We start from the raw sequence: 22,648 nt of genomic DNA on the forward strand, positions 1-22,648 counted from the left end.
ATGGATGGATCAAGGGAAGGGGAGGATGGGAAGACATGAGTGTCTTTGTAGACACCAAGGAAGAAGTCCAAAGAGAGGGAGAGATTAAAGATAAGTGAGTGAGTAGGGATATTAGTGGGCATAATCTGCTGGAGAAGACAGGCTGGAACAAAATCATGTGTGCATGTGGAGAAGGTTTTCCTTAGCAAAGTGAAGGGCCTCCTCTTCACATGACAGAGTAATAAAGGAGAAGGTAGTAGGAGAAAATATCTGAATGATATGAGATGGGAGAAGAAGGAGTTCTTGGTGAATAACCCAATTACTCAGGAAAGTATGAGGCACTCTAAATTGAAAGAGTGAAAGTATGCAGAGATCTGAGGAGAGATGAAAAAATTGCAGAAGTTTTGGTGAGTGAGATAATTAATTCATTAGAGAGGAATAAAAGAATTACCTTGCTATAGTGAGGGCCCCATTGAGATTATGTGACATAAATTCATAGTGGACCTATTTGACACAGTTTTGTGATTTATTCCAACTTCATTTAGGAGTAAGTGAATAGAAGCATAGGCTGCAGATGGTAGGAGTAATCTAAGGTTGGGACTTGGCAAGGCACAATCAATGATAGGATATGGGGCAAGGGACTCAGATGTATTATAGTGTAGATCTGGTTCATTAAGGGATTAAGACAAGGAAGGGAAAAGACTGCAGTCAGTGCAAGGGTGATAGCCTAGGACTTAAGGTCATAGTGAAGATGAAGAACTGGGTTAGGGGAAAGATAAAAGGATAAAAGATTATGATCAGATAAAGAAATATCAGAGTTCATTAAGATGGAAGTGTAGCACTTACGGGTGGTGATAAGATATGTTCGACCAACTCTGTGTGTAGTTGAAATGGGATAGAGGAAAAGGTCATGGGAAATGTATAAACTTGGGGAATTGGGAAGTCCAAGTGTTTGAGGGTATATCAGTATGTATGTTGAAGTCCAGTAGTATAAGGGCAGGAGTAGGAGGGGTAAAAAAGACTATGAGTCAGACACTGAACTCTCTGAAGAAAAAAGGAAAATGTCCTGGAGGTCAATAGATCATAGTCACCAGAATCTGGATTGGGTGACAAATATATTTTTGAATGAACCTAAGGAGAAGAGGTTATTGAAGGAGAGGAGTAGAAGGGGATGACCTGGGAGTGTTAATAGAGCACAAGAAATGTTCCAACTCTCCCATTAAGACCAACAATTTAGTAATATGAGTGAAAGTGTAACTGGTACTGGAAAGAGTGTCCAGGGAAGCTAACATCAGAAGGGAGCCAAGTTTCAGAGAGTGCAACAAGAAGGAAGGATTGAGAAAGGAAAAAGTTTAAGATGAAAGCAAATTTATTACCTATACAGCAGGCATTCATTCCAGAGAACACATTCTACAGAGTTTAAGGTATCTCTTCATCTTCTAGAACATCAGAAATTTTCTTAAATTTTCTTAAAAATGGAAGATGGCCTTCAAATATAAAAATGAAGAAAAATGATGTGAAGAAGCAGAGAAGAATCTAGATTTCTGTCAGGAGAATGTGACATGGGCAAGAAAGGAAATAAACAGACCACTTAAGTTAGTAAACTAAATAAGAGAGGGGCTAAAACCTCTGAAAAGAAAACAATTACTTATTCTGCAAGGAATAATTCTGTAGATACACAATCATCTCTTAAGTGAGTAATCATCTCATAAGGCTTTGAGTAGTGGCATTTGGTAAACTCCTTTCTGAGAGATACTGAAGCTGCTATCCATCAATCTGATAACAAATGTGGAACAGTCTTCTTTCTTCCTGAAGCATGTACTTAAGATGTGATATAGAATCTACCAAGACAGAGTAAACTAGTTAACTACTAGTAGTAGAAGGTATCACTCCTGATAATTCATGAGGCCACAAATTATACTTGAGAAATTATACTTTATAAGGAAGCCAGAAAGCATTACTGAGTAATGCAGAGTTTTAAGAAAGATTAAGACTTTTGAGATTAGAGCACCTGGCTTCAAATCCTTTCTAAGCTATCTATATGACACTAGTTTTTTAGGAATCATTTCTTCATCTATAAAATTAAAGGCTTATACGAAAGTATTCTAGTTCCCTTTCAATCTATGGTCATATGATCTTAGGAGCTCTGGTAATGTTTACATGATTGCTATCAAACAAAAACAAGGATATTGGGAGATAAAAGTTGAATCAGAAAGTGAACATCTAGTTATGTAGCTAGTACCCAAGAATGAATCTTGGTTTCTGGACCAATATTTAAAATACAAAGCAGGGAGAAAGGTTTTGATGAGAGAATTCTCTAATCTTTTTGAAGAGTTTGTTAGGAGGTAAACCTTTGTGTAAAACCTTTATTGTGTAAAACCATACCTCACCCTCTGCTAGAGTGTGAAAGATGCCCATAGGAGAAAAGACAACTCCTTCATTCATTCAATAACTTTTCTTCTTTTGAAGTTTACTCAATTAAAATTTTGTAACCACTCAAAATTATGGCAGCTGCAATATACCAACCTCCAGGTCATTCTTCTTTCCTTCTCAGGGAGTTCAGAACCTCCTCCCCAACTCCTCCTCCAACTCCTGAATTTTAATATCTTTGTAGGTACTTTCTCAAGCTTTCTAACCTCCCATTTCCTAAATCTCAAGTCTCATGACCTATTTATTAACTCCACCTCAATCACACAAAAGTACAGTTAAACATTACATCTTATCACTGTTATATACAAATATTATATACAAATGTCATACATCCCTAATTAGAAATTCTGACATTCCTCTATGTGACCACAACTTATCACTACTGCTCTCCCTATGCTTCATCATTCCTATACATGTTCTTCACCATCATCAAGATCTCCATTCCCTTCACCCCACACTACCACCCAGGTCACTAACCTTTCTCTGACTTTACTTTCCTTCCTAAACCTAACTGTTAGCCACTTCAACTCTTCTCTCTCCTCTGTTATTGAATATCTTGCTCATTACTCTTTGTAAAACCTTAGGCCTAGATTATAACTTAAATCCACACCCTCTGATCCCTCCCATGATTTCCTGAATGAAGCTAAAGGAAGTCCTACAACCATGCTGACTGGGTATGAATTCATGTTACCCAACCCAATTGTGCCCCTACTCCCACAATAGAGTCCTTTTATTCTTGCCTAATTGTTACCTATAGTACTATTCCAAAATTTCTCTTTCCTTCTCAAGTCTTACAAAGCCCCTTGTCCCCTCATTTTCAACTAAAAAGCTTCTTACTTCACTGAAAAACTGAAACAATTAAACTTGAGCTACCAATTCCCATTTCTCTTAATCTCAAAACCCTTTATATTATTTCCCACTATCTCAACCTTTTCCCTAATGTCTGACAAAGATGTCGTCCTTCTCCTTGTCAAGGCCAATGCTTCTACTTGAGCATTTGATCCCATCCTCTTCCATCTCCTCCAACAGACTGTATCCTCATTCATTTTCCCTCTTTCACTAATCATCCATCTCTCCCTATAGGGTTTCTTCCTTAATGCTAAAGTCTTACATCTCTATTCAAACTTCCCATGACTCCCCCGCCCCTCACCCTCTTGAGAATACTGCTTCATATTTTACATAACTATAACTTCTAATAATATGAATTCCAATAAATGCAACCACTTCAGGGGGTTCATTATTTATACTAATTGGAACCTGTCTAGTTACCACTTTAGTTCAAGCCCTTATCATCTCTTGACTAGATTACTGTACTGTCTTCTTAATTGCTCTATCTCAAGTCTCTTGCCACTCCATTCCATCCTACATCTAGTTACCAAGTAATTTTCCTTAAGCACAGATCTGACCATATGACCCCCCCCACCAAGCGATCAATTCTGATAGCTTCTTATTGCCTCTAAAATAAACTATGAACTCCTCTGTTTAGCTTTTAAAGTACTATGCCATCTATCTTTCTAGTCTCACTGGCCATTACTTTCCCTCCTATGTACTTCAATCCAGTCCAACTGATCTTTCCTCTGTTCCTCATACATGATACTCCAGCTCCCATTTCTGTGTCTTTGTACTGATCATCCCATACTCCCCTTCCGCTTACTTCCACTAAAAAGCAGCTGAGGTACCATTTTCCTTATGAAGCTTTTCCTAATGCCTTCAAGTGCTAATGTATTCCTCTTAAACTACTTGATATTTAAATGCTTTTTACACAATTGTATTCACTTTTTATTTGTGCTGTATTTTTATATGAACTTGTCTCCTTCATTAATATGGAAGCTCATTGCATATGGGATTGTTTCATTCTTTGTACTTCCACATAATACTAGCACATAATAAATATATTAAATGATTGATTCTTGTCCTGGAATCTCTTCTGTTCTCTCTCTACACTTTCTTAATGATTGATTGATTAATGTTTCTTTTTTTTCAAATGTGGGCAGGGTATATTATTGGATGTCAACAAGTTATAGACATGTGAAAAAATCCAGCACCTGAGTAGTAAAGAGATCAAGAGCATTTGGATAAAGAGTCCCAGTCAGATATGGAAGTAATATTGTTATTGGTGTTTACTATAGTCCTAATTTACATGGACAGAAAGAGAAACTGATGAAGATTTTAAGGAAAAGATCACAAGCCGGGCACATAGTCATGATTAACAATGAGGGTCTTCAATTTTCCAAGCATCTAGAACTTTCTGCCAAAAGCATAAAAAGTAATAATTTTCTGAGTTGCCTTAATAGTTCAATACTTAAAAACGTGGGTGGGAGCTGCTATTTGAGATATGATTCTGTTCAACAAAGAGAACTGAAATGAAAATGATGTGAAACTTGAGGAGGACATTTTATTTTAGAATTTGTGACTAAGGAAAAGAAAGTCAATCTGACATACACCCTAGATTTTAGGAGAGTTGGTTTCATAAGGTTAAATAAAGGATAGATTTTATTTCATGACATAAGATTCTACAGAAGTCTATACAGGAAAAATTGGAAGCCCTCAATAATGAAATTCTGAAGACACAAGGAAAAATAATTACAGTGTGAAGTGAAAACAATAATTATCACATGCGCTAATGTTCAGAATAAACTAAAGTTGGCAAAAAAGCTAAAGTATTTAAGAAGGGTTTGTTTTGTTTTCTATTTGTGGGTTTTTTTGTTTGTAGTTCTATTGGAGACAAAACAAGACAAAAGAAGAAAGAGGACTGCTGCTCAGGTGGATGAGATCACCAACAATAGAGAGAAATAAGAGCTGCTAAGTTCTTATGTTGCTTATTTCCTCTGCCAAGGAGAATGAATGTTGAATTGGAAAGGAAAGAACAAAAATGATTAATATGGGGTTCATACCCAAGAGAAGTAAAGAGATATTAAGAGGCTTCAAGCTACCCTTGATAAATTCAAATTGCCAGGCAATACAAAATAGAGTACTGAAAGAATTGGAAAATATGATTAGTGAGCCATTAAATGGTCCTTGTGGAAAATGGCAGAGGTGTAACAAACTATGCAGAAAATAAGAGAATAGAGTCTGCAAAACATGGCATCTCCAAATCAGTGAATTTGACTTCAACACTGGTACAATTTTAGAACATAATATTAAACGAATGGTCATTAGACTACTATAAAATGATGCAATGATCCCAAAGATCCAGCATGGCTCTATCAAGAACAGGTCATGACAGACTAACCTAATTTTTTAAATCACTAAACTGGTAGATCTGAAGAATATTATAAGGTATCTGATTTTTAGGGAAAAAAATTTACAAAGTATCTCAAGCTACTTTTTTTGGAAGAGGTGTGGGCTAAAAAGTAGTGCAGGGAAATTTGAAACTGATAGAATGAGTAGGAAAAAGGAGGCAACATTAATGGTTTGATATCAAAATGGGTGCTAGTGTGGATCCCCAGAAATCTGTGCTTGGGAATCTACAATTTAACATTTTGTTTCAGTGACTTGGATAAAGTCATAGAAAGCACATGTATTAAATTTGCAAATGGCACAAAGGTAAGAGGAGCATGTCAAATGACATAATAAGCATCCTCAAAGATTTCAATAGCCTAGAAGATTGAGCCAAATCTATTAGGCTGGTATTTAATAGGAAAAATATAAAACACAATTATGTCACGGGTTCAAAAAATTAAAATTACAAGTATAAGATACAGGAGATGTGGCTAATTCACAATTTGTTTGAAAAAAAGATCTAGAGTGGGTGTGGGGGTGTGGGAGTATGAGTTGGTGTGATGATAGATTGATAGCTAGAAGGGACTTGTGAGGTAATCCAGTCCAACTCCCCTTATTTTATGGAAGAAGTAATGAGGTACCAAGAGTTAAGTAACAGGCCAAGGCCACAGGGATAGTAAGTGGCAGAGGCAGGATTGGAATACATTTCCTCTGCCTTCAATTCTAGGTCTCTTTTTCAGTGCAGTGGGCTCCCAGCTGCTGGTGCCTAGCATGTTGTGATGTACATTGTAAACACATAATAAATGTTGACAGCCATGGGTTGAATTATAAGACAGTAATAAAGTAAAGTTCTCCTCTTTACTTAGGGATATTTTCTAGTCCCAAACAGAGGCTTTCTCTATAAAGTATGCTCTGATTTTCTCAGATGAAACATTCTCTAATTTTCTTAGAATACCGTGTCTTGGCCTTCTTTCTGTCCTCACACTTATCTCTATATATGTTCTATTTCCTCCTGTCCTCATTAAACTGTAGATGCATTGAATTAATACTATGTATCTTTCATCTTTGTACATTATAGGCAATTACATGTTTGTTGAATTGTTAAATACAATTTTAAGCACCTAAACAAGTAAACAAGTTACTGACTACATTAGATAACAAACATGTTCTATTCAAAGTAATAAGAATTTTAAACAAAGAATAATAGAATGTTAGACCATGGGGTCTCATTGTTGTTTCAGTCATCTCTGACTTCGTGACACCATTTGAGATTTTCTTGGCAAAGATACTGTAGTAATTTGCCATTTCCCTCTCAGGGTCATTTTACAGATGAAGAAACTGAAGCAAACAAGGTTAAATGACTTGCCCAGGGTCATAAACTTAGTAAATGAGGCCAAATTTGAACTCGGTTTTCCTGACTACAGGACTAGAACTCTATCCACTGTACCACCTAGCTGCCCCTCAGGGCTTTTACAGATCATCTAGTGTAGTTTACAAATGAAGAAACTCAACAACAACAACAACAACAACATGACCCACGGAATTAAGTGAATTGCCCATGATGACCCAACTAGTCAGCAATAAGGCTAGGACTAGAACACAAGTCTCATGATGCCACATACTCTATAAATCAGGGAGTTAAGTAAGACTGTGTTTCTTAAAATCCATCTTTGAGAGAAGTCACTCCGGATCTCTTTCCTGGGAAGAGGATATTCATCAGGATTGATCCTAGCCATAATTCTGAAGTAGGTAAAATCCATATATAGCATCTTCCACTTATTCCCTTTTCAGTTCCTACTTCTTACAATAGAAGGCATCCCCCACTCTGTACTGAGAAGTCTATGGTTATGCAATTTCCCAGTGGGACCTGTATATCTGCCTAACACATCAACTCCAGCCACACTTGGATTCATAGGATTTGGACATTTCTGCATAGCAGCTGTTGTAACTGTTTCCCATGGGTGGTTGAAAATGTGTTCTGATGTCCAAATCTTCATGGTGCCAGTGACCAGCACAATGTCCAGGTGGCGCTAAGTGACACTAGGGGAAAAGAGGCAAACACCACCCCTCTTCCACTTGCCAGCAACCTCAATTCCTATTTATTAATGCCCTTGACCAACTCTCCCTAACATGCTTAAACCAAAAGAATTGAGAATGAGAGTAAAAACTTAGGCAGATTTATATACAGAGAATAAAATAAAAATGCTCCATTATATACTACTTTAGAATGCTTATGTTTACATTGATGGTTAGATACATAAAAGTCACTGATACTGAACTTGAAATGCATTACATTAACATGTGCAGATAATCATTTATATTTCAAAAAGTTTAATATACACATTTACCCATTAACAACGACTGCTGAGTGCCCGAATCTGTTGACATCTCTATGAAGATTGGGTTTAGGTAAAACTTTCCACTCATCACAAGCTAAAATAAAAAACAAACAAACACATTTTCCTAAATAAATAATAAAATTATACTACAAAGTGCTTAATGACAAAATTAAATCAAACTTAATGTTATATGAATTTATAAAACATGAAACAATGAATTGTAAAGTGACTAATTTATCTCAACTACCTAATATCAATAACTATTTTTCATATGAACTAATTTTCTACAATCAAAATAGTAAAAAGTGAATAAAATAATAAGATAAAAGTAAATCTACTTCACAAATGATACATTTGTAAGGGAATTCAACTTTTACAAAATTTTATGCCTACAAACATATCAGAAAAACTAATAAAAATGAAAAGATAGGGAATTTTTAACCAAAAACATAGAAATTGAGATCATTTACAGGAAATTTCTTTCAGAAAAGCTATATCAGCATGAAAGTAGCAAATCCTCTGCATAACACACACACACACACATGCACACACACACACATACACACACACACACAATTTTTTTCATAGATTGATAGTAACTCTTCACATCTTCTGGGAGGAAAAAAGGCTGATTTCAATTCCAGAGAATTTAGAAACAAAAGCAAGTAATAAATCATTTGTTAAGTACATAAATGATATGAGAAGTCAAATAGGTCTGAGAAATGTCTGTTATCTGCTATATTCTTAAAATTGTACCAAACACTTGGGGGTTTACTTAGGTTTAGTGATTTTTAAAAATTAGCAATTATTGTGATATTCTCAATAGAGTGTCATGTTTCATCTATTTAGATATGTAGAAATGTCTATGGGCAGACCCTAGCATTTAATGAAATCAATGCAGGCTATATTTTAGGACAGATGTCACTTTCAAAGCGTGTATTATCATATAACTACCATAAGAAACAATTAATCCAAAATGTGCTTAGGAAATTGACATTTCAGTGAATTACCTATTTTCTTTCTTAAATAACTCTAGATATAATAGTAGTAAAAATAATAATTAATCCCTAATTCATTATACCACAAAGACTAAGAATTTCACCAAAATTCAAAGTTAGACACTTAAGAGTGCTTGACGAAGAGATACAGAAAGACTTATAAAGTTATCCATTAGAAAGAGCCTCAGGAGTTAATGAGTTTACTATCACCCAAAGTGTTTAAGCCAAAATTAGATGTATAACAAATTGTGTGGGCTATTGAAGAAGCAATTCCTGTTCAGATATGACTTAAACTAGATGATCTCAGAAGTCCCTTGCAAATCTGTGATTCTATTATTCTGATTATAAATTTTATATTATGGGAAAATTAAAAATTTAAATCTCATCCTCTTTGCATATTCAATTATAATTATCTCTTCATTGCTATAACAATGCTAAGTAACAATAACTCAAATTTACATAGTGCTTTTCAATTTCTCACAAAAATTCTGTAAGGTGGGTAGTACACATTATATTTTTTTTGCTAGTAGTATACATATTATTGCCCCATTTTAGAGTTGATAAAACAAAACCAAAGTAGTTGAGGCTTATCTACTATCACATATTTGGTAAGAGTCAAAGCTGGAGATTAAAAGTTTTTTTCTGACTAGACTATTGTATATTCCACTCTACAGAACTGATTGCATATTATCTTTTCACTATAACTTCAGAACATTATTTTTTCCATAATACCTACTAAGTTTTGGAAAAGACTATGGAAAACACAAATGGTATGGAGTTATTTTTCCTGGAGGTGAGAAGGTTAAAGGGTTACTTATTAATTTTTAATATGAAAGAATTTGGTTATTCACATTAATAAAGGATAAAAGGAAATAAGTACAAATAGCATGAGGACCTTAGATGAGAAATAGAAAAGAATCAGCTCTTCTCAACAATTTTAAGGGCTATGAGAAAATATGGGAATAAAGTGAAAAATATCAAAAAGACACAGGAAAGAACTTCCTATAATAGTTCAAGTTAGCCAAGAAAGATCTTGGCTACAGAGCTCTTTTTAAAACAAGTGAATTTCACTTATTTTAAAAACAGTGATCTAGGGGGCAACTAGGTGGCACATTGGATAGAGCACTGGCGCTGGAGTCAGGAGGACCTGAGTTCAAATCCAGCCTCAGTCACATGATACTCACTAGCTGTGTGACCCTGGGCAAGTCACTTAACCCCAATTACTTCACACACAAAAAGAACCTTAGTGATCTAGCCTGATAATATTAATGCCTTTTCATTCTTGTGATTTAGTGATTCTAATTATCATAAGCAATACATTCTTTTTGATATGTAAGAGAAAAATAACACTAATATTAACAAAAGAGCTAATGTCCCAATTCAATAGGAAAATCACAATACCATTATGAAATTTAAATTCATATGAGCTCATTTAGGAGAACAAGTATGTAACACAATTTGACTAATATAAAACATTCAATTTAACCTGTGAGGAAAACTTACCACCATCCCTATCTCTCAAAAATCTCTTTCAACTAAACTGAAAGATTTTTAAAGGTGCTCCAATCATTGTGGAGAACAGTTTGGAACTATGCCCAGAAAATTATAAAACTGTGCATACCCTTTGATCCAGCAATACTGCTACTAGGACTATTCTCCAAAGAAATAAAAAAAAAAAGGAAAAAAACAAAAAATATTTACAAAACTATTTATGGTGGCTCTTTTGAGGGAGCAAAGAACTGGAAATTGAGAGGATGACCATCAGCTAAATAAATCATGTCATTATGATGGAATACTACTGTGCTATAAAAAATGATGAAGAGGACAGTTTTAGAAAACCCTGGGAAGAATTAATGCAAAGTGAAGAGAGCTAAACTAGTACAACATTATACACAGTAACAGCAATATTTTAATAATAAACAGTGAAAGACCTAACTGCTTGATTAATACAATGATTCATGATAATTCCACAGAATTCACAATGGAAAATGCTACCTACATCTGGAGAGAGAACTAATGAACTATGAGTACAAATTGACATTTTCCTTTACTTATTTTTGTTGTTATTGTTTTTGTTGTTTTTTAACACCATGGCTAATATGGAAATATGTTTGCATGGCTTCATATGTATAATGGATATTAAATTCTTGCCTTCTCACTGGGTGGGGAGGCAGAAGGAAGAAGTGAATTTAAAGTTGAAAATAATTTTTTTTAAAATTTAAGAAGAAAGATTATGAAGAAATTTTTAAAGATTTAAATATTATACACATTTTTCTCTGACAATTATTGCCCAAAGGACTATAAAACTGTGCATACCCTATGATCCAGCAATACTAATACTATGTCTGCATCACAATATCTAAAAAGAAAAGAAAAGAAAAAGCATCTATTTGTACAAAAAGAATTATAGTTGCTCTTTTTGTGGTGGCTCAGAACTGGAAATTAAGGGGACACCCAGAAATTGGGAATGGTTGAACAAGTTATGGTATATGATTGTAATGGAATGTTATATTTCTATAAGAAATGACAAGCAGGATGATTTCAGAAAAACTTGGAAAGACTTACATGAATTGATACAAAGTGAAGTGAGCAGATACAGAACATGGTACACAGTAACAACAATATTATAGAATGAACAATTGTGAATGACTTTGCTATTTTCTGCAATACAATGATCCAAGATAATTCCAAAGGACTCATGATGAAAAATGCTATCTGCCTCCAGAAAAAGAACTGATGTCATCTGAATACAGACCAAAGCATAGTATTTTCTCTTTCTTTCTTCCTTTCTTCTTTATTTCTTCCTTCTTTCCTTTATTTGAATTTTCTTACACAAAATAACTAATATGGAAATGCGATTACACTAGTATAACCTATATCAGATTGCTTACTGTCTCAGGGAGAGAGGAGGGGAAGGAAGGATGGATAGAATTTGGAATTAAAACTTTTTTTAAAAAATTCTAAAAAATCATTCTTGCATGTCATTGGGGGAAATTATTATTTTTATTTTATTATTATATATTACTATATTAAATATATTTATTATTATATATTATTATTATTTTCACATTTAAAATTATTTAGAAAAAGGCAAGTGAATCCCACAAAAAGGAGGAATCCCAAAAAAGTGTTACTAAAAGCTGGTTTTAAGATAAGTAACATTTGCAGGCCAGAGATACAATAATTCCACATTCATTGATGTTATTTGTCAAAGTGGCAAGTCTTTTCAATACAATGAGGAATAGAAAGTGTCGGAATAAAGAGGGAAAGCATTATAAGCACCTTTTCCTCTTTATCCCTTCTGTAACTACTGAAGAGTGTTGTACAAGATAACATTTTTGGAGAGCTTTAAATTATTGACTAGGGCGCTCTGTAAAATATTCATTCTTGTAAGATATGGAGATTACCAAATGACGAAAATATTAAAGGCTAAATTAAATACATTTTGTTTCTCTTATAGTCTGCTTCCTTTCTCACACTGTAGAAAGTGTGAATTATTAATTAGGTTGATTTTAGTGTTATAATTATATTCCTTGCTGAAAAGAAAATATATTTCCTTAACACTTATGTCATTCGTAAATTTTTCAAGACTAATCAAATTATAACAAATTACACTAGTTTACTAACATCTTGAGAATTAAGAAAGAAAATAATAATTTATACAAATTGAAAAGCTACATAGAAAATATGATTCTACCAAAAGCCAAAATGAAAACAGTTTGCACTGCCTGGTGGTGAAGTATTATACAATAACCAATAATAAAAAACTGAAAGATTAGAGACAAATCATATTCCATACAGCCCAAAGTATTTAAGTGATGAATTGAACAAGAGGATTTCTATCAAGCAGAAAATGGGTTAAATTGCTCTGTCAAGATTAACTTAGAATTTTGATACTGGCTTATATTTTGGAACATACACTAGTAGTAGTAAAATGGCAAAGGCTGGAGAAAATGTATGCATATTGGCTATGTGAAAGTACACAACAGAAGGAGCCTTTATATTTTAAAAACTTGCTTGATATAATAAGTCAAAATTAAATATCAGGCTTACAGGACATTATTTTTTTAATGAATTAAAATATTGTTGTTGTTCAGTCATTTCAGTTACATACAACTCTTTACGACCCTTTTTGAGATTTTCTTGGCAAAGATGCTGCAGTGAAAAATTTGAGGTCAGAAATAATCTTGACAGGCTAGAACATTGGGCTGAAACTAAGAAGATGACATCTAACAAGAATAGAAATCTACGTATGTATGGTCTGTTGTTCAGTCATGTCTGACTCTTTATAACTTTATTTAGAGTTTTCTTGGCAAAAATACTGCCATTTCCTTCTCCAGCTCATTTTATAGATGAAGAAAGTGAGACAAATAGGGTTATGTGACTTGTCCAGGGTTACTCAGCTACTAAGCGTCTGAGGCCGGATTTGAACTCAAGTCCTCCCAAGTCCATTCCCAACACTCTCTCTACTGCTCCACCCAGCTGCCTCAATTAAAATATAAATGGGACTAAAAAAAACCTACATCCATGTAATGAGGAAATAGGTGAATAAAAAGAAATTATTATAAAAAGAATTATTCATCAATGATCTATATGCTTTGCTAAAACAAAGACAATTTGCTGGATATTTCTCTCCAATATCTAGGTGTTCTATTTTGAGCAGACAAGCGCTACAAATGAATTTTCCACTTTTCATTTAATTTTTCATCATGTAGATCGTATGCAAAATGTTGCAAACACACTTTTCCAGGTTGGTAGGGCTTGTAGAGTGGTTTTGTGGTTAGTTCGTATTATGATTTGTCAGTGATCCCATGTCCTGAAATTTCTTTACATCTGCTGCTTATATAATTTGTAACTTACCTATATACCTGTTGCACTGTGCATCCAAGGAGAATGAAAGGTTCTTGAGAACAGGAATTGTTTTAACTTGTTTTTCTTGCTGTCACTTGACAGGCATTTAGCAAATGCTTACTGAATTGAATTAAACTGAATTTCACCTCTCAGAGCTCATTTCCTTATCTGACAAAGGCCCAAATATCCTTCCAGATCAGAAGTTCTATATCTATTCTATCAGTTGATAGGTGACATAACAGAAAGATGGCATCTATAAGAATTTTTCAAGATGTGTTATAAAATTTAAAAATTGTCAGGCCACAAGTAACGAAGGGAAAATATGCAGTTAGTTATAAATAAAACTCATTTTAGTGTCCAGAAACCTTGTTATTGCTAGGATACTGTATATTAAGCAAATTAAACTCCATTAAAATTTGGCATCAGAATAATAAACATTTTTGAGTTATTCCATATAGGAATAATTTCATTGTAGATAATAAAATAAAATTATTCCTCTCAACAAAACTCAGACTTTTTTGAAACAGCATGCAATAAATTTTAACTCCAAGTATAACACCTACAACAGAGCCTACAAATCCCACAAGAAATCCCCAAATAGTATTAACAACAAAACAGAAATGTCTCTATAAGAGGGAGCTTGAGAACTAACTGAAGCCATTACTACATTAGACTATCATAAATTTGTTTTTCTAATACTGCAGGGATAAACAACTAATTGCTATTACAGGCTGTGACAGAACTTCATTTATGACTTAAGTGTTCAAGAACACATAAAATTTAATCCATTGCAGCTGCTGCTTTGCATTCTCTTTGGGATATCATACTGATAACACATTTGTGATTGTAGTTTTTTGTTCAGTTATAGATGTATTTTATTGGCCTTTTTTCAGATTTGTAAATACATATGTTATCTATATATCTATATCTATATCTATATCTATATCTATATCTATATATAGATATAGATATGAAAACTTGGAGCCTACCCAAGTACATAATAATTTATTGACAATGAAATACATTTTAAAAGAAATACCATCTATCCCCTGCCAAAAAAAAAATGTCCCAAATCAAATCATAATAGGAACTAAGGTCATCCTAAAAGAGGTAAAGAAAATACATTAGATAATGATTGCTTTACTTAAATATGGCATGGAATAGCACATTTAATTTTTTTAATATTAATAATCTCCACTAAAGTCCAATTTCAATGCCTTACCATGGTAGTGAGGTGATCCCAGGTTCTTAAAGGCAGTATTAGTAAACTACAAGCCTTACAAGTCCCACATCAAAATCAACTTAGCCAAATTGAGAGACACTCATCACCAGACAGCTAGTCTCTGGATAATCATATTTTGTTTTCACCCATAACAGCTCACCAATACCATTTACTCAGACCTAGAGGGTCTGCAATATACAAAGGCAATGGGAGTAAACATATCAAATAAATTATATTTCTTTAAAGAATTAAAATCATAATAATATGAGCAAAAATTTTGCTGAATACATGGTAAGGATTTATTTAATCTAATTAAACTGGAAGTTTGAACCTTTTTAAAGTTTTAATTGGATGTTATTGCAACAAAAGCTTGTAGGGGCAGACCCTCTTTCAAATGCTCCTTTTATCTGTCAAGGGTACCACCATCCTTCAGCAATCCAGCTTCCTAAACTCAGAGTCATCATAGATTCTTCCCTCTCCTTCATCCCTGCTCCCTTGTTGATCAATTTCCAAAGCCTACAGGATCTACCACTATAGCATCTCATATTTCCATTCCTCTTTCTCCATTCACATGGCCATTACCTTACTTTAGTCCTTAATCACTTCTTTCCTGTACTATTATAATAGTCTCCTAACTGGATTCTCTGTTTTCTGTCTCTCTCCCTTCCAATACATACCCTACAAAGCTACTAAAACAATCACAGGCACAATCAATAAGCATTTATTAATACCTAATTAAACATATGTGGTAAAGGGAAATGAAGAAATCTAGGATGATAAACATAGGTGGCAAACCATGGTGACTAGAAGGATGATTGTGACCTTAATACATACAAATAAGTTTGGGAGACAGGCGGGTTTTGTGGGAAAGATAATGAGTATGGTTTTAGATATGTTTAATTTAAGATGCCTACAGGATGTCATTTTAAATATGCAACACATACTTAGAGATGTGTGACTGGTACTCAGAAGTGAAACTAGGCCTAGGTAAGAGATTTGGAATCATCTGCATAATTAAACCCATAACAGCTAATGAAAAGAATAAGAAATAGGAATGAGCCCAGGAGAGAATTGTGGGGAAAAGCCCAAATTAGGTGGTGTGGTATGGATGACAAATGAGCAATGAAAACTGAGAAAGATCAGTCACAGTCAGAAAAAGAACCAAAAATGCAGGGCTGTGAAACCCCAAAGAGAAAAGAGTACCTAGAAAGATGAGACAGGGAAGCAGTTGAGGAGGATGGGGACTAAGAAAAGGCCATCTGATCTGGCAATAAGGATATAATCAGTAATTTTGGAGAGAGAAGCTTCAATTGAGTCATGGGGCTGAAAGCCAGCATACAAAGGGATAAAAAGTGAATTATATGAGAGGAAGTGGACGTAATGAGTATAGAATTAGCTTTTTCTTGGAATTTGGTTGTGAATGAGTGGAGATATACAGTAAGGATAATGGTTTAATGAGATAGTAGGATCTGTGAGATCTTTTTCAGAATGAAGGTGGTTTGGGGATGTTTGTAAGCATTATGGAATGGATCCAAAAACAGAAAGAGATTAAATATTAGGGAAACAGGGGTGATTGGAGGGATCATCAGTTAGAAATTATGAGAGGGGATGGGATCAAAGGTACATGAAAAGGGACTGGCCTGGGCAAAGAATAGTGTAAAGAATGTAAATAGGGGCAAATCTAATGGACATTAGATTTCTTTGTAACACATTTTGTGTATTTCCATCACTATCCTTTAGATTAGTCTTTGCATTGAACCAGATATTCTGGAATATGTTTATTGCAATATCCTATTTTCACTGTCATCTTAACTGCTTTCTCATGGGAACATTATATTTTGATTTTTCAGTAAATATTTTAGCTTAGAATTTTCTCAGTACCCAACTATTTCCATGCTAAAGCAACATACATTTTCATCCGTGTTTTCTAATGAAATCAAGTTTTTTTTCTTTCATTTTCTACAACTCTTTGTGAAACATGCCCTTTGCTTATAATTGTAAAATGTACAAATCCTTATATGAAAACTTAATGGCCTGGACAGGGAGTAATGGTAAGAGTCTTAGTAGTTACAGAACTACCATAGAAATGTTTCTTTTTGACTCATGATGGAAAATGCTATCCATCCATATTCAGAGAAAGAACTATGGAGTCTGAATGCAGATGGAAGCATGCTATTTTCACTTTTTTTGTTTTTGTTTTTTGTGGCTTTTCCCTTTTATTCTGTTCTTTTTTGACTCAGATTCTTCCATTCACCTTTCAGCAATCAACTAAGGCCATTCTCTCACACAACAGTAGCATAAGTGGAAATGCTTGTCTGGTAAGAGCAATTCTGCCTAAGGCTCTGCCCATGTATGGCTGAATTAGTTTCTCCTAACACCCTGCCATGTAGGCTGGGATAGTTTTTACCTAAAAGGAAGAGAAATTATGCCCAAGATTGAATTGGTCTAGGAGAAGAAGGATCAAGCCATCTAGGTTGCCCAATTATCAATGGTAAAAAAAGGTCAGCCTATAAGGTGTCCATGCCCTTCATACTCGATGGATGCTGTACTGCCTATGTAGCAACATACCCTTGTAACTAGATGCACTTTTGTATGGAGACACGGGGAGCTGTGTTTTACCTGAAACAGTACCATAACCTTGCTTAATATTTTTTTTCATGCTACATCTAAGTAAACTTCCTTTGGTTTGTGAGATGATCTCTGAGTGCCTCATTTCATTCTAATCCGAAACCTAAACCACAGAATCACTGAGTTAGGCTTGGGGGGAGAAAAGGTATCTGTAAATTATATAACCAAGAATAGAAGCTCATAGTTAAACTGGGAATACCTATTTCAACAAATATTCAGTCAATATATAGGCAGGGAAAATTTGTAGCCTGACACTTTTGTCCAAAATGAACTTAGAAAGAATTGTGATCAAGCTTTTATTTATTAAAGCAAGGAAAATTGTATAACCACTCTTTCACCAATCAAGTATTTCGAAGACACTTCTAGAGATAAAAGAGATCAGAATGATGATATGGTTAGGGATTTGCAAACTATGGCCCAATTGGATTTAAGAATGTAAGAACTATTTTTAGCGCCTGTGCAGTATGAAAACGAGTAGTAAGCCAGTTTTGGCCCTTGGCTTGTATTCTGCTGACTACTTTTTCTTAGTGTCACAGGATTGCGTGCTGTAGTTGCACTATCCAAAGCCTATGTGATAAGAGCAACCTGCTAGTTTCCCTTTGCCATATTTGTAGAAATTTTCCTCCACTTTCCTCTGCCCCAAAATACTTTAGCCATATATGAAGAAAAAATAATCACAATTATTTTTGTGTAGTTATAAATTCCAAATGAATGCCAAGTACTAAAAATTAAAATACCCCAAATGAGAAGTTAACTAAGTTTGTATCTAAGATACAAAAATCCACTGAATAAAACAACCCCTTAAAAAATACAACTGGCCAAATGAAAAAGAAAGTACAAAAGCTAATTGAGGAAAACAACATCTTAAAAGTTAGAATTGGGGCTCAGATTCCTTAGGAGTCTGGCCCATTTGTCAATACAAGCGTCACAAATGTGCAGATTCTTAAAATCTTGCCCACCTCAATCAGTGTTTTAATAAACCTTGTCTCTGACTGAAAGAAGGCTTGAGCAGAATTCATTCAAAGCTAGACCCATGTCATTTGCCCTTGAATTTTGGGGTTCCCAGCACTCTTAGACCTCAACATTTTGATTCCCTGAGACCAGGAAACTGCCTAATCTAAAGCTCTTCTCCAGCAAAGATTGGAAGGTATGTAAGGCTCCCCACCTCTCCTTATCCCTTTCTCCCCTTGTAGTTGGGGTGACTCTCCAAGCACCTAGGAAAGCTTGGAATGTTTTTCAGGCCTGACACTCTCAGGTTGCAGATTAATTCAGACAGTTACAAGGCTGTCTCACACTCAGCCTGACACTCTCAGGTTCTCAGTCCAGCAGTTCAGTTTGAGGCCATGAACCTGAGCACACCTTTTGCAGCATAGAGGACAAGGATGGATTTAAGTATCCTCCCAAGTCTTTTGTTATAATTGGAGTAAAAATCAGTCTATGGCCATGGGTAGAAAACTTCTACGTGCAAAAGTGTTACTTAAACTTTTGAGAAAGTAACAAGGTCAGATAATCCTGCATATCAAATGCAAATGATTTTAACAGGGCTCTTGCACTTTTATATCTCCCTATATCTGGGCTCTGCAGACTTGCTTGTCAGATTTATGTCTTCCAGACTACAGTCCATTCACCTACACTTGGTAGCAAACAGTGGGTACCAGCCAATGCCCCCCTCCATTATCTCCTGCTCATACTATGTGATTAGACCATCTTCTCTGGTCTTACATCTTTCTGATGAAATCCTTCATGCTGCTTCCCATGTAATTTCTCATAGGTACTGTAGCCTACTCATGACCATCATGGCCATCTATATTGCTCTTTGGATGATCTTCAACTTTAATTCTTTGGAGACTTACATTCTGTGATTCATATCCACACTGCATTAACAGAATAAAATTCCTGTTCCAAATATGGAGCTTTGTTTCAGAAGGAAGTGCTAGGGAATGAAAAGTACTACAAAAGATCTGACAGGAAACCTTGTCTGCTTTCCTCCAACTGTTCAATTCTAAGCCTACTACACTGTCCTATCACAATGTCTATCCAAGTTAAGGGCACTGATAGACAAGCTTTACAGGTTTTCATTCATATTTAAGTGTTTCAGTCAATTGTGTCCTTCTAAAGATGTGGTTTACTATAGAATATTGTTTGCAAAAACCTGCCTGTTCCTATTTCAAGCCTCCATCAACGATGTCTTTGGTATTTATGCAGATTATTCTTTACTTTTTTTATTTCTCTATTATGTCATAGGAAGCTCATCAGTGGGAAAAACTCATCACATTGCAAGATCCAATCAGCCTTAGCACTCATACCTCTACATTACTCTCTGCCCCTCTTATTTGAAGGTAGAACCATGAACTCCAAAATTTCCATTTAAGAAGACTTGTCATTTCCCACTTGGCTGCACTACTTTGGGACATCTCTGACTTCTCCACCATGCCCCTCTCCCATTTTCAGCTTGCTTTTGTGTGTTGTCCTTGCTCCTAAAATTGTAAGTTCCTTCATGGCATGGACTGTCTTTCTCTTTTTGTATTTGTATTCCCTTGCTTAGCACAGTATCTGGCACATCATAGGTACTTAATAAATATCTACTCACTACTAACTATTGCTTCATTCCTTGTTGCCTACAAACATGTCTTCCCCACACTCATTTGATCATTCCATCCCTTCAAACAATCATTCCGTATCTCTCTCCTTTCACAGCCAAACTAGAAAAGTTACCTGTCCTCATTAAATCCAATTACTTTTCTCTCACTTCCCAGCCCTTTGACATCTGCCTTCTTATGTTATCATTCAAGTGAAGCTATTCTCCATAAATTTATGGTCTCTTTACCATCAAATTTAATTTTTCTCATTCTTTATCCTTTTTAACCTTTCTGTACTATTAACTATCCACTCTTCATATACACTCTCTAATATATGGGTTTTAATGATACTGCCCTCCTTTGGTTTTCTTACCTGTATGGCCACTCATTCACATTCCCCTTTCCTAGATCAAAATTTATGTCCCACTCTCTCTGTGTGTGCTGCTAGCCCTTCTTCTCTTCTGTCTATATATTACTTATCTTCCTCTACAAATGATCTATGATCTATATATCCAGTTGCAGTCTCTCTCCTAAATTCCTATTCTGCATCACTAACTGCCTATTAGACATTTCCAACTGGATGATTCCATGACACCTCAAAATCAACATGCCCACACTGGAATAATTATACTCCTCCCCAATCATCCCTCTTAAACTTCCCTTTTTTCTGTTAAGGGGTACCAACATTCTTCTAGCAATTCAGTTTTGAAACCTGTGTTTTATAAATCTTAATGTGTAATGTAAATGTTAGTCAATATCATTTCTGTGAAGTTAATTTATGCTGTCATGCATCTACCAGCTCCCTGATCCTTGTGAAGAAAATATTCATGGTATAAATGTGAGCTTTCTATATGATCTCTAAACCTTTGACTCTTCTCATTTCTTACTCCTGAACAATGTTTTCAACATATTTTTGATATCTTCCCTTATGCCTTCGTATTGAAGTAACCAAGTATTAAAATACATGTGGATTTGTCTGAAGGGGAGGAGTCTACTGAGTACTTCAAAGAATTCCACTAGCTCCTCATTGTTTTCAATGGATATTGGTACATAAACTGTAACTATTTTTACAATGGTCCTTTTTGCAAATGCTTATGAGTGTAGGAAAACAAGATAACAATATAAAATGCTGTTTTTATCACCTTTACTCACACGATAAAACCAACATTACAAACTTTATTATTCGCCTACCCAAGGAAAACTTATGATTCATCTTTCAGTTTACTTGCATCTTCTTTTTGCCTTATTTCATTTGTCATGAGAAGATAAAGACTTATATAATTCAGTTCTCTATTAGCATATCTACCCAATGTTCACTAGAAAGGCTGCCATATTAAGAATATCAACATTTAATTCCTTATGCACAGATGTTCTAGAAACTGAATGTTAGAGCCTTCTAAATCATTTTCTACCATATCTTCACAATCAATGCAAAAGTGGAATAAGGTTGGGCAGGACTAAAGGTCACCTTGTATTTTTTTGTTGTTTTAAGGGTTACAATGGCCACATAACTCAATCCTAATTGGCCATCCTAGTAACAAGTTTCTCTGTACCTAGGGAGGCTGACTTGATAAAAGTAGCCATATTCTATTGTCAGAATTATTCTTAAAGTCTCAACTCAAATCTGCCAGAGCTAGCATTCTACTTCTGTAGCCCTCAAGAACCTCAGGTCATCTTCAGACCACAATGAGACATCCATCACCTCATAAAATGGCAAAAAGTAGCATAGGTAAGAACATAGCTGCAAAAAGTTTGATGTGATATCCAAGTAAGCAACATCTATCAAAGAACAGTCACAGATTAAAATGGCAAAAACACAATAAGTTAAAGGAAAGGTAACAGATTTGCCAACATTTCCCTAACAGTCTTTTTCATTACCAGTGGTGTGTCCACAACTTGGGGTTTCTAATACCTCAGCTTGCTGTGTGTTATGCAATGAAGTAGAAATATCATCTAAAAAGATGATGTATAAGAGGAAATATGTGCTGGAGGGAATACCATTTTCACATTATTAGAGACTGACTTTACAAGATATCTCAGGAAAGGAAAGATACTAAAATAATTAAAACAATGGATGCTCTGACTCCTGGACTTCTAAAGACAACTGACAGAACTAAACTTGAGTTTTTTTTTTTACTTTACCATCTTTATCAAATCTACATATGCATCTAGGGTATTCTTTATTAAAATATTAATTAATTGAAATTTATATTTATTATATTATATATTATATATTATATCACAATATATTATAATTAACTGAAAATTATGTTCTTTAGGACATACCTTCATGGGCAAATAATGGATTGAAAGGTACAGAAAATAGAAGACCCTTAAGTGGTTATTGTTCATTGTTAGAAAATTGTATTTAGCTCAGAATAAGAGGTAGTTTTAAAGGAT

At 34.7% G+C, this 22,648-nt stretch overlaps 1 protein-coding gene across 1 annotated transcript in view; it reads right to left on the bottom strand.

Moving 5' to 3' along the window:
- Nucleotides 1-22,648, bottom strand: part of ATRNL1 (attractin like 1) — a 1,198,805-nt gene that overhangs the window by 983,111 nt on the left and 193,046 nt on the right. The window contains 1 exon segment of the mRNA XM_020988143.2: nucleotides 7,980-8,064. Coding sequence (XP_020843802.1) covers nucleotides 7,980-8,064 — 85 coding nt within the window.

This window comes from Phascolarctos cinereus, unplaced genomic scaffold, assembly GCF_003287225.1.
Source record: "Phascolarctos cinereus isolate Bilbo 61053 unplaced genomic scaffold, phaCin_HiC Scaffold_3;HRSCAF=262, whole genome shotgun sequence".
NCBI classification, from domain to species: domain Eukaryota; kingdom Metazoa; phylum Chordata; class Mammalia; order Diprotodontia; family Phascolarctidae; genus Phascolarctos; species Phascolarctos cinereus.